The sequence below is a fragment of the Pipistrellus hanaki genome (genome assembly GCF_964339955.1).
Source record: "Pipistrellus hanaki genome assembly, chromosome: 12".
NCBI lineage: Eukaryota > Metazoa > Chordata > Mammalia > Chiroptera > Vespertilionidae > Pipistrellus > Pipistrellus hanaki.
In genome coordinates this window covers 1,834,822-1,850,761 of record NC_140514.1, presented here as the reverse complement: position 1 = coordinate 1,850,761, position 15,940 = coordinate 1,834,822, and the positions used below count along the sequence as shown (strand labels likewise).

The following is a 15,940-nucleotide window of genomic DNA, read 5'->3' as shown; positions in this document are numbered from 1 at the left end:
TCAAGGGCATGTACCTTGGTTGTGGGCACATCCCCAGTAGGGAGTGTGCAGGAGGCAGCTTGATCGATGTTTCTCATTAATGTTTCTAACGCTCTATCCCTCTCCCTTCCTTTTGGCAAGATAGCAATAAAATATATTAATTAATAGATAAAAACCAATGGAAAAATATCCTCAGATGAGGATTAACAAAAAAAATAAAATAATTCTGAGGAATAACTGCAGTTTCCCGGCCCCTGCCTTCTGCGTGCTCCCCCCCACCCCCACCCCTTTCACCCTCCGCCCTCCACTCCCTGCCCGGTTCCCTTCCCCTGGATCCCAGCTCCACCGCTTCCTTCGCCCTCGCCATCCGCTCCCGGATTCCGCCCCGGGTTTTCGCGGGCGCCGGCCTCCGGGCGAGGATTGGCGCGCAGGGCGTTCCCGCGGCGGCTTCGCGCCTGCGCACTGCGGGCGGCGCGCTGGGGGCGGCGCACTGCGCATGCGGGCGGATGGCGGCCGGGCGCCGCGGGAGCCGTGGGTGACCTGCTGCCTCCACCCGCGCCTCACCCCGCGGCGTGGGCAGTGCGGCCCCTCCGCGGCCCGGCCCGCGCGCCTCGGACCCGCCCGCGGCGCCGCCCCAGCCGGGCTCCGGGGGCGCTGGGGGCGGCGGCGGCCCGGCCCGGCCCGGGAGGGGAAGGCGGGAGCGGCGCGGGGCGCGAGGCGCGGGGCGCGGCGGCATGAGTCAGCAGCGGCCGGCGCGCAGGCTGCCCAGCGAGCTCGTGGACCCGGCCGCGGAGCCGGTGCGCCGCCGCTGCCAGGACCCCATCAACGTGGAGGGCCTGCTGGTGAGTTCGCGGCGGCCGCGCCCCGCGCCCGGGGCTCCCCGCGGGGGGTCGGGGGGCGTCGGGTCTGTCCCGCCGGGCCGGGTCCCGGGCTCGGCCGCCTCCGTCCCGGCGCGGGAAGCGGGTCTGAGCGTCTCCGGGGCCGGGAGCCCCCCCAGGGCCGGGCCCGCGCTGCACCCCGCCCCCCTCTGCTTCCCGCCAGGACAGACCGTGCAGCAGGCCGGCCCCTCGCCGAACCCTGTCGCCTCCTTGCAGAGCTCTCCAAGGTGTTTGGGGTGCAGAGCAGCGGCGGGGGCAGTGGCTCGGCTTTGCGTTGGGAAGCCTTGCTTTGCTGCTCGCACGGCGCTCACCCTCCCTGCACCCCTGCAGGCTCTCTGCTTCTCTCCGAGCACCCTCCCCGCACCCCTGCAGGCTCTGTTTCTCTCCGCGCACCCTCCCTGCACCCCTGCAGGTTCTCTGTTTCTCTCCGCGCACCCTCCCCGCACCCCTGCAGGCTCCCTGTTTCCGCGCACCCTCCCTGCACCCCTGCAGGCTCCCTGTTTCCGCGCACCCTCCCCGCACCCCTGCAGGCTCCCTGTTTCCGCGCACCCTCTCTGCACCCCTGCAGGCTCCCTGTTTCCGCGCACCCTCCCCGCACCCCTGCAGGCTCCCTGTTTCTGCGCACCCTCCCCGCACCCCTGCAGGCTCTCTGTTTCTCTCCGCCGCCTCTCCTCTCGCCTACGTGACTGCAACCCGGGGAAAGCCTGGCGACTTGTTTCTGTTGGAAACTCACCTTTCCCACCCACTTTCAGCGAATTCTCTCCGTCCTGTCGGGCCCAGAAAAACGGGCTTCTCTCCTGCAGAAGGTGGATTCCCCTTCTTCTTGCTCTAGACGTGATGCGACGTGTTTGTGTGTTCTTTCCCTCCTTGGTTCTCGGGATCGGGGCGAACCCTTCGTTTTCCATTTCCCCCAGGTTTCCTATTTCTCTGCTGATTTCTCCCCAGAACTGGTCAGTGTGGCCAGTCCCCAGTATGGCCAGTCCCCAGGGGGACTCGGTGTGGTCTTACTTCATGTCTCACGGGAGCCCTGAGAGAGGACGGTTCTGGTCTGACCGTTTCCAGAATAGACCCGGAGGCGTGCAGAGGCTTGCGCAGGGTGAGGCAGGAGGCAGGGAAGCCTGGGTTTGACCCCGCTGTGCCTGATGGCAGGTGATCAACGCGTGACTGCTTCTTTAGAGATCCTTCCCGTGCTTCCATCTGTCCTCCCATCTCCTGCATCTCCTCCCCTTCCCGGCCGAACCTCTGGGAAAGAATGACTGGCATTCACTGGGCCCACTCGCTCATCTCTCATTACCACCTCCGCCCTCCGCCCTCCGCCCTCCGCCCTCCGCCCTCCGCCCTCCGCCCTCCGCCCGGCTCTCGGGCTGTTCTAACCAAGCTTGCAGACACCGGCGTTAGTCCCGGAAGATGCTGCCCTCCGGATCTGCGGTTTTCATAGGACGGACGGCTTGTTTCTGTTGGACACTCACTGTTGAGTGGCTTCTTGACCACCACGCACCCCGCTGCCCCCTCGACTCCCCGGGCCTCTCCGGGCTCCTGTGCACACTGCCCTGCCGTTCCTCTGTGGCGGTGTTGTCAGGGCTGCCTCTACCCCTCTGCGCACTCCCGGCGTGGGAACTCATTCGCCGCCGCTCTCCGACGTGCCATCCGCTGCCCTCTGTAGCGGGGGTCTTCGTCTTTGAGGCTCTGAGAAAAGCTCTGGCCGTCAGTGCAGATAAACCACTTGGTTTTTGCATTTAATGTCAGAAGGCCCGCACCCCCCTGAACTCAGATCCTTACCCGCTGTTCGTGTCCGTTACCGCGTCATGGTAACTCCCAGATCTACAGAGCCGGCGCACAGCTCCCCAGCTGTCTCCTGGAGATCTCTGCTTAGGTTTGAACTCATGCAGGTAGCACTTAACTCACCGGCTTCTTGCTAAGCTCATCCTGTCTGTGAAGGACATGGTAACTCGCCGTATGGCCCACGCTCCTAACCTCAGCGTCGTCCTTGCCTTTTCCAAGCCGAGGCCCTCCCGCTCCCAGTCCGGGTAAAGCTACTCACCGATACTGTCCCCTCCGGCCATCGTCTGTCTCTCAGATCGCTCAGCGCCTCCTGACCAGCGTGCCTGCTGGTGTGGCCCCGTTTTCTCTCTCCTCATCCTGTTGGACCCTCACATGGCCGCGTCCCTTCCAGAAAGCTGCTGTTTTTCTTCCGAACACACTCCTCCTTGTTGGGACCCACGGCTCTTCGGGTCCAGAGGTATAGGGACCCGTCTGAGGCTTCCCTGGCCGCTCGGCATGGTGGGCACGGATCCCCGGCTTCTTCCCCCTCTGACGTGTGTGTTCAGGGCCCTGGGTGGAGTGACCGTCCATGTCACCGTTAACGGCCGCACACGTGGGCCTCACAAACAGGTTCGGTCAATAGCGGTTGAGTGGATGCAGCAGGAGCTCTGTGATGGCAAATGCCTGGGGTGTGAGTGTTTACTCTCCTGCCTGTGAGATGCCGGTTCACACACCGGTCCATCCCAGTGCTCTTTGGCTGGCTCAGGACCGGAGTATTTAGTAATTAAAGGCACAGAAGCGCACCGCTGTGCAAAGGTGAGTGAGTGTCCGGCTGAGTGTGTGATGCGCTCCGGGGAAATGGCTCGGGCCCTGGATTTGAGAGGGGAGAAGATGGTGTTGGAGGTGGAACGGAGTCCACACACTGACAAACCAGAGGAATTTAAGAGTGAGGAGACACAGTTGCTTTGGAGAAAGGCATATTTCAAAGGGCTCTTAAAGGGATATTATTCCCCAGGAAATACAAAGACAAATCTGTATAAACTTTTAACCAATTTATAGGCAATGCTTAAGATATCAGCCCCTAAAACTCACCTTTTATTTATTTATTTTATTTTTTGAGATCTCAGCTATCTCCCCCACCCCCCCCATATTGATCACTGTATTATAGACCTAGAAATACACGGGGAATATGACAGGTCCAGACAAGTTACTAGGCTGCTCAATTCATCGATAAGAGGCCAGGTTCTCCCTTCTCCCCCAGCTCTGCCATTCCGGGGAGAGCCCGCTGGCAGCCTCACACTGCCACAGAGTGTTGACTCTCAGTCTTGGGGGCACCTGGTGGAATGCACAGTTCTGAACGCCATCAGGTTACAATTGCACATGAACAATTCGGGGTGTAGAGTGCCCATCGGGAGGAGCAGTGTGGCCGGCCGGGAGGTGCCTGTCGGGGAGGAGCGGCAGCAGTGCCGTCGGGGGAAGTGCTGCTCCTTGTACGCGGACGGGGACACTGCTGCCTGGGAAGGCCTGGCCCATCTGTGGAGCCCTCACAGGGAGCTCTCACCCACTGAGACGTACCTGACCTCGACAGCCCTCCAGAGCACCAGTGTCCTGATGGTTCTGCTCTTTCTTCTCCCTCAGGATCTAATGAGTCCATAGATCATGTCCATTCATAACGCGTTCTCAATCCGTGCTTCCTCTGCCTCATCATTGCTCCTTTCTCTTGAACTGCTTTAGAAACTTAGATCCATGACGCTGTCAGATGTGGTAACAGTTTGACTAGATACAATTTGTAAGAAGGACTGGTTTTCTCACCCAAATTATTATTCCATAGTGAAAAAAAGTCTGCATTTTCCAGTAAATTCGGCTCATGTACATTTGTTGTCTTTAAGTTACCGAGTTAAATTTCTCTGTTTCTTTTTTCCAGCCATCAAAAATAATGATTAATTTAGAAGATAATGTACAGTACGTGTCCATGAGAAGTAAGTTGGTTCTTGAATACGTTGTGGGTTTTGAAGTTTGAACAGTGATTTGAGTGATTTATTTTTAAATGTACATGAGTTGAGAGACTGAAATGAGATCTCTGATCTGTGCCCTGAGATGTGACCCTGGCGCTGCCTGAGGCTGCAGGCTGAGTGCGGTGCACGGTGCCCCCTGGTGGCTCTGCTCGCTGCCCCACAGGCCGGGGCCGTCCCACTGCCTCAGCAGCACCGCCACGGCCAGGGCCAGGGAGCAGGGCCCGGCCCTTCTCCTGGCTCCTGGCTGCAGGCTCCTGGCTGCTGGGACTTCCGTCCTCCCTCTGGCTCCGCCCTGGGCAGTCAGCCAGTGGGAGGGGAGGGGCTCCCACTCTGGAAACAGTTATGAGTGCCCACTCCTCGCTGCCCCTCCACGTGTGCTGTTCTCCTGGGATGCACACCGCCAGCTTCGGGAACTGCCTGGCGTCATTGAGCTCTCACAGACCCGGCCCGGGCGCTCTGCATGGACGGTCACAGCAGCCCTCCACAGCAGGCATGGCTGTTACTCACCGGATAGACGAGTAAGCCGAGGCAGCTGATCAACGTTTCTCAGAAGTTACGACATTTTTATTAGGACGATTCTTACATACCGTTATATTGGCTGGGCCGCAAAAATATTCCTTGTGGGCCGCGAGTTTGACATGCGTGGTCTAAAGCCTTTTACCTGGGATGGGCTAATTTTTATCCCGTTTGAGAAATCTGTTTCATAAACCTTTCATAAAAATGAGCTCTGATTTGACCAGTGTGTAGGATTTCTGTAGGTGTCTGTGCTTACTAATCAAGAGGAAATTCCTGTCTTTAACGAGTTTAGAAAGAGATGATATTTACACTTTTACAGATGGGTTTGCTTTGGTTCCCAGAAACTCTGAAAGTGAAGACGCCCAGGTTCGATGTGTCGCTGGTGTATTTAACCCGGAAGTTCATGGATCTGGTCAGGAGCGCTCCCGGCGGGATTCTCGACTTGAACAAGGTGGCCACCAAGCTGGGCGTGCGGAAGCGGAGAGTGTACGACATCACCAACGTCCTGGACGGCATCGACCTGGTGGAAAAGAAGTCCAAGAACCACATCCGGTGGATGTGAGTTGGCTTCAGCTTTTCACGGCTCTTTCCCTCTCGGCAGGCGGCAGTGCCGTGCTCAGAACAGACCGGCTCCCAGCAGTGTTCCATGGCGGAGCACGTGACTTCTGTTAGAACAGGTGTTCCATAACGTCTTTTACGTTGTCCCACAAAATACATCGCTACTTTTTCCTACTGAGGAGTCATAGACAGTGGGATAGTATGGATAAGTTCGATGGAATAGGATTGGTTTTAAGATACTTTTCGAAGTATTTCTTCAGTTCCTATTGATGTCTCATACCAGGGGAATCAGGGGAGTTTGTAACACAGTGGTCCTTGCAGGTAGTGTGATAGGCACTCAGAGCCCAGGCTGTGAGCGCTGCTCTGGAGGAGAGTGTCAGCCACACACACACACTCACACCCCGCCCCGTTGTGAGGAGGTTGCGGATAGGCGCTGGATCACTCGGAAGCTCCTGCCCTCGTTGGAAAGGGTGGACTTCATGTTGAAAAGGCAGTTGCTGAGACAACGTGGTGAGGAAGAAGCCCGTGAAGGAGGCCCGTACAGTGCAGATGTAGGCAGACTGGGTGTGTGCTGGGGGCGGGCTGCACATGCGCGTGAGAAGACAGCCGTTGGGCTTACATGGACCGGTGGTCGGGGAATAGTTCTAAGCTCACAGGAGGAGACAGTCCCCGCAGGTGAGCACACAGACCTTTCAGGCAAACGAAGCTGCCAACAAAGATCGGGAAATGACACAGTAATCAGGTTATTAGAGGCAAGGGGTTTGTAAAGGAGGTGGGTTTTTCTCAGCACGGAAATGCAGACTGAATTCTAATTTGAATGTGTTTACCAAATAACACTCGCCAGCACCGGGGGGTAATATTGTTTGTGTCCGGAATCACTAATGGGAATCGGGTTGGAAACTAGCAAGGAGAAATAGTGGTAGCAGTCTTTTCTGTCTGTATTTTCATTTAGCTGGAAGAAGAAAAGAGCAGCTGTTACGCAGGTCCTATATTGGGTTAGAGCAGTGTTTCCCAAACTTCTCTCATGATGAGAATCACCTGGTGGAGTTGTTAAAACACAGATTCCTGAATCCCAACTAAGAAGTGCTAAACTAGAATTTTTGAGAACATATAGGTAAAATTGCATACCTAACTTAGTGCTCTGTATATAACATCTGTCTTAGAGCACTAGTTAAGTATACAATTTTACCTATATGTTCCCAAAAATTCTAGTTTAGCACTTCTTAGTTGGGGATTCAGGAATCTGTGTTTTAACAACTCCACCAGGTGATTCTCATCATGAGAGAAGTTTGGGAAACACTGGGTTAGATGATAATAAAGAAAGTATGTTTTTTAAGGACAGTGATTACAGTCATTGTGTTCAGGTAGAACTAGATGTCACGTGCACACTAGGGAGAACACAGCCTGGACGTTGAGCAGAGGAGCTGTCCGTAGCCAGCACTGGGTTCTCATATGCAGGGACTGAGGGACTGTGTGTGCTGGAGCTGAGCTACACGGGGCTCGGTGGCCATCTCAGGAAGCGTGCCCTGCTCCTCATTCAGCTTTCCGTGGGGGCACCAGGTGTGTGTGTGAGTCCCTGTGGAAGGGACTGGGAATGGGGCCAAACCCAGTTAGTGTGGCGGGAGAATGGTGGCGATGTGGAAGGAGGAGGCAGAGGTGGAGTCGGTGTGTCCCGTGGGGAGTGTGATGGAAGCGTTGGGGGAAGGCGGTAACCAGTGTGCCTCGCCCTGCCATCTCCTGCGTGTGGCTGACGTGGTCTTGTCGCTGCTTTTCCAGAGGAACCGACCTCAACAACTTCGGAGCGGTGCCGCAGCAGAAGAAGCTGCGGGAGGAGCTGTCCGACCTGTCGGCCATGGAGGTGGCTCTGGACGACCTGATTAAGGACTGTGCCCAGCAGCTGTTCGAGCTGACGGACGACAAAGACAACGAGAGATATCCTTTAGCCCTGCCCCTCGGGCCGTCTCCTTCCAGAGCGGCGCCCCTCATTAGCCGTCAGCTTGGGAAGGGGGGTGCTATTCCATGTAAACAAAATTAGATCTTTAGAAGTCAAAGTGAGCAAAGGGCTAGTCATGCAGCCAATAGCACAGCCTGGCCTATGGCTGCTCGGTGTGGCGTTGTTCCGGTAAACGCCACGTCCTGGCCTGAGCCGGGCAGTGGACGTCTCGGTTGGCACTGCAGTTGAAACTAAACCAGTGGGCATTCTTGTTCCTTTTCGGAGCCTGGCTACTATCATGAGGTAAAAGGCTTGTTGGAAGGCCTGTTTCCCCTAATTTCTCAGCCGCATGTACTTCTGAAACGGAATGAAATGGCACCCGGACCGCGCCTCCAGGCCACAGGGCCGAGGCAGTGAGTGTGCGTTCCGAGCTCAGTGTCTAGGTCCCAGGGGCTTGTCTCTGCCGCTGGTCTTCGGTCTCCTGAGCTGTTCGCTGCTGGTCCCCTTAGCACCTTGGGGAGGTGTTACCAGCTGAGCTGTCTGTGCTTCCGGTTTATGTAAACTCGACAGCAGTCTAGGCCGCTGTTCAGCAGCTACTAAAAGGAAAGACGTTGCTAACGTTACTGCATTCAGGAGGTCTGTGGAGTAAAAAAGAATGGGGGGGGTAACCCAGTAAAATGTGCAATTGTTACAGTTTTACTCAACACAGTAACCAGGAACAAACGTTCAGGTCGTTGGACAAGAAGTCCCATAAGTGGGTGCTAATCCTGAAAAACTATTCTCTGATTCTACTTTTTAAAAAATATATTTTTTATTGATTTCAGAGAGGAAGGGACAAGGAAAGATAGAAACATCAGTGATGAGAGAATCCCTGATCGGCTGCCTCCTGCATGCACCCGGGCATGTGCCCGGACCTGAACTGAACCGTGACCTCCTGGTTCATAGGTTGACAACAACTGAGCCACACCGGCTGGGCTGTTTCTAATTTTTACAGATTTTTTCCGCCTTTATTTTAAGGGGTTCTCATCCCTTAAACTCTGACTGTTTTTCCCCAGAGGTTCTTGGAGTGAGTCCTAGCAGTGAATAGAGAATGGGTTTGGGGGGGTGGACTTGATACCTTTGAGTTGTGTTTGTCTTTATTAATATTTTCCTCCAGAAATTGTCGTCATAATCACGTTAGTACAGTTTAAAGGAACTCTTGAGTTGTAGATGTAAAACACTAAGTCATGAAGTACGAGCTATGCATGGGAGTATTTTTACCACCTGCCCCTTAATGGTTTGTGGTGTTCAAACCTTCCACTCGCATCCCTGTCACAGAGCTACGTTCCCTCCCCGCCAAGCCGACCCCTGCAGCTCCTTGACTGGTCTTCACGCTCGCGTACGTGACATACCAAGACATCCACAGCATCCGCGCCTTCCACGAGCAGATTGTGATCGCGGTGAAGGCGCCGGCGGAGACCAGGCTGGACGTCCCCGCCCCCAGAGAGGTAGGTGGCGCCGTGGGGGAGGCACCTGCGGAGGCAGCTCTTGGCAGCCCCTCTGTGGCCTCGCACGCACGCTGGTCCTGCTCAAAGCCCCGTCACGGTTTCCCTGAAATCGCACTGAAGTGAGCCCACACGAGGAGCCTGCAGCTTAGAGAGATGAATGGACTTCCTCGCGGTCAGAGTAAGAAACAGCCAGACTCAACCCAGAGGCTGTGTCTTCAGAGTCGTCTTAACTGTTGGGCTGTAAGCCTCTCAGAGGAATCCCCAGGAATTGGCTGAAGTCTCTTTTTTTTTTTTTTTTTTTTTTTTTTAATATATTTTATTGATTTTTTACAGAGAGGAAGGGAGAGAGAGAGAGAACTAGAAACGTCGATGAGAGAGAAACATGGACCAGCTGCCTCTTGCATACCCCCTACTGGGGATGTGCCCGCAACCAAGATATTATACATGCCCTTGACCGGAATCGAACCCGGGACCTTTCAGTCCGCAGGCCAACGCTGTACCACTGAGCCACACCGGTTTCGGCTGGCTGAAGTCATGAAGTTCCAGGAGGAAATCTGGTGTCAGCCAGGGCTAGGGAATTAACCCACGAACCCCGTGGTCGGCAAACTCCTCCGTCCACAGAGCAAAACATCAACAGGACAACGACTGACATTTCTTCTGAGAGCCACATTTTTTTAAACTTCTTCTAACGCCACTTCTTCAACATAGACTCGCCCAGGCCGTGGTATTTTGTGGAAGAGCCACACTCAAGGGGCCAAAGAGCCGCAGTTTGCCAACCACGGCACTAACCCAACTCAAAAGACAGGTGAGGAACTAGACCGTTAAGTTATACAGTAAAAACGGGAAGTAAAGTTACCCTGTAAATGAAAATACTGCTCTCTCAAGCTGCCGTGCTCAGCACACTCCTCCCCTGGCTTATAGGGACGTGTGTATTGAAAGGTAGTTGTCATCGGAAGGGTGCTCGGTAAGGACGGACTCAGAACCAGGGGTGTGGGCATTCCTGGGACAGACCGGCGGCTCGGACAGGCTGGTGGGCCCTGGGAGCTCAGTGATGCTGTAGGGACTTGCCTCTCTGTAGGGGGAGGACTCAGCACCCGCTTCCTTGTCCCCGGCAGGCGCTGTCCAAGTGGGTGCGGCTGCGCCCGCTGCCTGTGGGCCCAGGAGGCTGTGGGAGGGCACGTGGTCCTGAGGCTGACGCACTGCCTCTCCTGGGCTCTGCTCCGGGATCCGGGCTGGGCAGCAGGGGCAGTGCTGCCGTGGCACCCAGCAGGCCCACTGCACGGACGGGAGACAAAGACAGTCGAACCCACTCCCAGTCAGAGCAAAGGAACCGTTTCTAACTGGAGCTGTTCCCTAAGAAATAGCATAACTCTCTGTAGAAGCTCCAACTTCCTGACAGCTCATGGATCCCAGAGGCTAACTGGCATGAGGTATATTTTGTCCTGATCTTGGCTGCTTTTCCAAGTGGACAAAAGAGTGGTCTGTCAGGTAGCTCTTCAGTGGTCTGCAACTTGGAGCACCTGACCACGGGATTCTCAGTTTGCCATCAAGACACGGGGGTGGCTCACGTGCAGGTTCCGCGAAGGGCCGGTCAGCCCTGGGGGGGAAGTGGGCTCCGGAGCAGAGGCGTGCTCAGCGCTGTGGCTCTGGGACCGTTTCTGTGACGGAGGAGCTGTTGGATGTGACTCGGCCAGCGGATGTCATGCCGCAAAGCTTGGTCGTGGTTTTCTCCAACAGAAGGGGCAGTCTCTGGGCTTACGTGTCTAGAAACGCCCCCTGAAGCGGGCAGCTCTGTCCGGGAGGTGACTGCCGTTGGGACCCTCCAGTTGACGCTGACGTTTGCGTGTCTCTGCCAGGACTCCATCACGGTGCACATCCGGAGCACCAACGGGCCCATCGACGTCTACCTGTGTGAGGTGGAGCAGGGCCGCTCCCGCAGGAAGCGCTCTGAAGGTGCAGGGCCCTCGGCGTCCAAGAAAAGCAAACACTCTAAAGAGCCCGACAAAGGTAAGCACGCCCATTTCCTGGCCTGGGACATTTAAGGTTCCAGTGATTTTTAAATTGTGTAATACTTTTAAAAATGTACTGGGTGATGTTGCTTAATAAAATTATATAGGTTTCTGGAAAAATATTGAGGATACAGATAAGTGGAAGCATATACTATGTTCACGGATAAGAAGAATTAACATCGTTAAAATGCCAATACTACCCAAAGCAATCTATAGATTCAATGTAACTCCTGCCAGAACACCAACAGTGCATTTCTCAGAACTAGAACAAACAATCCAGAAAGTTACATGGAACCGCAAAGACCTTGAAAGGTACAGCAATCTTGAGAAAGAACGAAGTTGGAGGAATCGCACTACATGGTATCAGGTAGTATGACATCAAGGCCATAGTAATTAGAACAGCCTGGAACTGGCATAAAACCACGCAGGTCAGCGGGACAGGACAGAGCCCAGAAGTAAAGCCACACCTTCATGGGCAATTAACACTTGACAAGGGTGCCCTAGCCCAGTGGTCAGCAAACTCATCAGTTCACAAGAGCCAAATATCAACAGGACAACAGTTGAAATTTCTTTGGAGAGCCAAATTTTTTAAACTTCTAACGCCACTTCTTCAAAATAGACTCGCCCAGGCCGTGGTGTTTTGTGGAAGAGCCACACTCAAGGAGCCAAAGAGCCGGATGTGCCTCTCGAGCCGCAGTTTGTCGACCACGGCTCTAGCCAGTTTGGCTCAGTGGATAGAGCATCAGCCTGTGTACTGAAGGGTCCTGGGTTCAGTTCCTGTCAAGGGCATGTACCTTGGTTGCGGGCTCCATCCCCAGTAGGAGTGCAGGAAGGCAGCCAATCAATGATTCTCTCATCATTGGTGTTTCTATCTCTGTAAAGCAATAAAAAAAAAATTAAAAAAAAAAATTTTAACAAGGGGACAAGAACACACAATGAGGTAAAGATAGTCTCTTCAATAAATGGTGTTGGAATAATGTTAGACTCAACTATAAAAGTCTTATAGGAAAACAGTAAAATCTTGGACATTTCACGTTGCAATGTTTTTTCTGATCTATCTTCTTGGGGAAGGGAAACAAAAAATAAACAAATGGGACTACATCAAACTACAAAGTTTTGCAAGCAGCCGAGAGCATCAGAAATATGACAGCAGCACCGCCTCGGAGGACGTAGGCGAACACCTCGACAGTTGCGTTCCTGTGGGTTTGATGAGTGGAACTCGGGATCCAGGCGGTCCGTGTGGACCGGGCGGGAGAGGGCTCGGCGGGTGCTCGGTCCGTGTGCCTGCAGTGTGCGCGGGGGCGGGGAGCGGCAGCCTCAGGCCAGTCACCTGGCGCCTGACCAGGGTTCCTCATCTTTCTCTGCAGTTGAAGTGTGTGCTCTGTTACCTGGTTACTTTTAAACCCTCGCTAACAGGATTCCTTTCTGCTGGTTGTTTTTCAGAAGAAGACCCTCCGCAGCAGAGGGCAGAGAGTGACTGAGGGGAGCTGGTGCCGTGTGTGAGCGGCTTGGAGCGCGGCGCGGATGTGACGCCCGAGCGCGGTCCTCAGCGGTCAGTCCCTGTGAGGCCCCTCCGCCGGCGGCAGCACCGCGGCCAGAGCGTCTCTGAGCCGCTCGCTGCAGGGTTCCAGGATCCCTGTGGTTTCCGCACTCACGACCCTTTTCATACTTGCCGGCCTTCGTCAGTGACCTGGACGTCCTGCCACTGACGCTCCTTCCTCAGCGAGCGCCACTCCCCCGAGAGGCCAGGCCTGCGTGGACCGCCCTCCGAGGACACGTGTCGTCCTCCCGGGAGCAGTTGCCTTACCCGAGGTCACGTCTGCATTAGCTGCTGCGCAGTGGGCGGGCGTGCACACGCATCTCACTGTGACGTCTGTACACATCTGTAATGCTTCGATTGCTCATGTGTGTCTCAGTGAGTCTTCGCCGTTGTACAGCCAAAATCATGTATATATGGAAATTAGCGGATTCTCTGATCTGTGGTATCTGTAACTTATTAGAATCCTCTGAACGTGAAGATCATGGGTTTGGTTAGAGTTTCTGTGTGATCCCTGTGGCTGCCTGCAGTGACTGTGTCTGAGCAGACGGTGGCGCCCCACACCTTCAGGGACAGGGGTGGGAAGGGCCATCAGGTAGCAGCTCAGTGATTGTGAGACAGGAACTCGATGGCGGTGGCCGCTGGCCGCTGTTCTGAGCTTTGTGCCAGCAGGTGTGTGATGTCTCTGTGCAGCCCTGCTCCTCCCCAGAGGGTGCTTTTAGGCCTTAGCTGTCCCCTCCCTCTCCCGCTCCAGGCCCTTCTCCGAGCACCTGGCGATGTCTACCTCACTGGTGAACCACGTGCCACCTGTGCCTCAGTCACTGCGTTACCGCGAGACTGTGAGCTCCGGGGGCCTGTCTCACCGCCCGCCCCGCCCGGAGCCGTGCGCAGGGCCTGCGCGTAGACGTGCTCAGTAGCAAGTGCGTGGATTGTAAAATCAGACCACACGTCCGTGGCTTGTCTGCCATGAAGACCGTAGTAGCATCATCCACATTTGTATTTTAAACGTCTCTCGCTTTCAAAGAAAAATATGAAGCAACTTGAAATTAAGATCATGTATGAAGGTTTAAAATGGGAATCAAAATATTGAAAAATAGTGCTGCCTGTTTAGGATGCACATACCTCTGCCCTCCAGTGGCTTCTCCCTGTGCCCCGTGCACGCGCTGCCTCCCTGCCCCCCACCCCCGCTTTCTCTCTGGGCCTGCCTGCTGGGAGTGCTCCCACGTGGGACTGAAGCAGGCCAGGTCTCGGTGAGAACGGGCAGCTGTCAGTCTGTGTGATGGCCGCAGCCCTGAGGGGGAGGTCATTCGCGCAGCGGTCACCAGCCTTTCGGACCTCACAGGTCACCACGTGGTGACCGCTGGTCTCACGAGGGCAGAGCGGGAGGAGAGGAGAGGCCTGAGCATCTGTGGTGAAGGGGAAACGGGGAGAAAAGGCCTTTCCTGAGAAGGAATGGGGGTGGGGGTAAGGAAGGCAGTCTCCCCAAAAGCCAACAAGGGGAGCGTGGCCACAGGTGATGGCTTTGTTTCTGAGCAGCAGTTCTGAACTCGCGAGACGTGACACGTGTTCAGCTTTACGGATTGGTGCGAGGGCAAAAGATCATGTGAACAGAGCTCTCTGTAACCACAGACGTGTGCTATAAAGGAATGTTCTTTATCTTTCCATGTCTGCTGTGTCTTCTTTCAGCTGCTTTTCAGCCCCGAGCTAGCTCCCAGCCCAGCCTTCCCCGCATGCTGCCCGCGCTGCCCTCTGCACTGTCCCTGCCTGTCCTTCACCCCCTCGGAGGCCTAGGGTGTCCCCTGTCCCCTGCAGGCCTCGCTTTCCAATCTCACTGCTCCCTGCAGGCCCTCCCTCCACTCAGCCCGCCGTGGTGTGGTGGCTGGGCCTGCAACCCACTGTACTTCCCGTCCCCTCTTCCCTGATTTCAGAGCTACATCCTCCGACACCCGCCCTCCACTTCACCCCTCGGGCTGCAGGCTGCAGTCCCCACCGGGCGTTGGGTAGCCACCCACTCTGCAGTCGGCTTTTCTCACCGGTATTTCCTGCTCCCGGTGGAGGGGCCCCGTCCCCCCACCCGGGCTTATGTTCCCCACATTTCCGTAGTGTTGGGTACATTTTTGCCGGATGAGAAAAGTGACCTGGCTTCAACCCATTCCCAAGAATTTGAAAAGGAAGCCTGACTTCTCAAACACACAAACCAACAGACTGGATTTGCTCTAAAAGGAAAAGCGCCTGTTCCCAGCTCCAGCCCAGGCACTGCCCACTTGTCCCTCCTTCCTCAGAACCGGTCCGTGGGACACTGCCACCTACTGGAGAGAGAAGTTACTCAGATTTCTTCACCTGCTGTCAATGAAGCAGGCGCTCGGCAACAGCATTTTTTTTTTTTTTAAATTCTAGATCCCATTGTGTTGATGAAGTGAATGGATACTAATTTTTACGTATCCAAATTTAAACGGGATGGCGGGGGGAAATGGCATGCCTGTGCTGAGTGTTCTTGCCATAATCTAGTGTTCAGAGACCTTAACTGTCTGGGCACCCTCACAGCATCACACTGGTCCGTGGCACTGGGCCCCGGGGTCAGGGTGTTCTAGTGAGAAGTGTGCCAAAGGTGGTAGACAAACCCAGTCTTTTTTTTAATCTTCACCCAAGGATATGCTTTTTTTATTTTTTATTTTTTTTATTGGTTTTAGAGAGGGCGAGAGAAACGTCAATGTGGGATGTGGGAGAGAAACTGATTGCCGCCTATATGCACTCCAATCAAGGACCAAACCCTAAGCTGGGTGTGTGCCCTGAGCAGGAACCAAACCTGCCACCCTTCGGTGCCCGGCGATGCGTAACCAGCTGAGCCGCCTGGCAGGGCAGCGACCACTCTGGATACCAAGTACTGTACCTGCCAGGATCCAGTCAGAAAGCCCTGGCAGCCCAGGCTGGCGTACCATGGTTAGAGCACCAGCCTGCTCACCAAAGGGTCATGGGTTTGATTCCCAGGTAAGGACATGTACCTGGGTTGCAGGTTCAATCTCTTGGGGCACCGGCAGGAGGCAACCAATCGATGTGTCTCTCTCACATCCATATTTCTCTCTCACCCCCTCCTTTCCACTCTCTAAAAATCAGTGGAAAAATATCCTCGGATGAGGATTAAAAAAAAATATATATATATATGTTCGTGCTAGAAAAGAAATATTGGTTCAGACTTAAAAGGAACATCGGAATGTCACTCAGTTAAAGCCCTTCTAGAAGTGTCCGTCCAGCCCGTGGTGACTTATT

At 54.9% G+C, this 15,940-nt stretch overlaps 1 protein-coding gene across 2 annotated transcripts; it reads left to right on the top strand.

The window, feature by feature from the left end:
- The first annotated feature begins 466 nt into the window (after positions 1-466).
- E2F6 (E2F transcription factor 6) lies at positions 467-14,334 on the top strand. 2 transcript variants are annotated; one of them, XR_014796443.1, is made up of 8 exons: positions 467-821; positions 4,543-4,597; positions 5,491-5,707; positions 7,484-7,639; positions 9,013-9,127; positions 9,836-9,932; positions 10,984-11,134; positions 12,580-14,334. XR_014796443.1 is itself a non-coding variant. In XM_084900106.1 (7 exons), the coding sequence occupies exons 1-7, from the start codon at positions 714-716 to the stop codon at positions 12,615-12,617; spliced, it is 840 nt and encodes a 279-aa protein (XP_084756232.1). In that variant the 5' UTR covers positions 469-713; the 3' UTR covers positions 12,618-14,334. The 2 variants fall into 2 exon arrangements, 1 of the variants encoding a protein (XP_084756232.1); XM_084900106.1 differs by lacking the exon at positions 9,836-9,932 and having other exon boundaries at positions 469-821.
- The last annotated feature ends 1,606 nt before the right edge of the window (positions 14,335-15,940 follow it).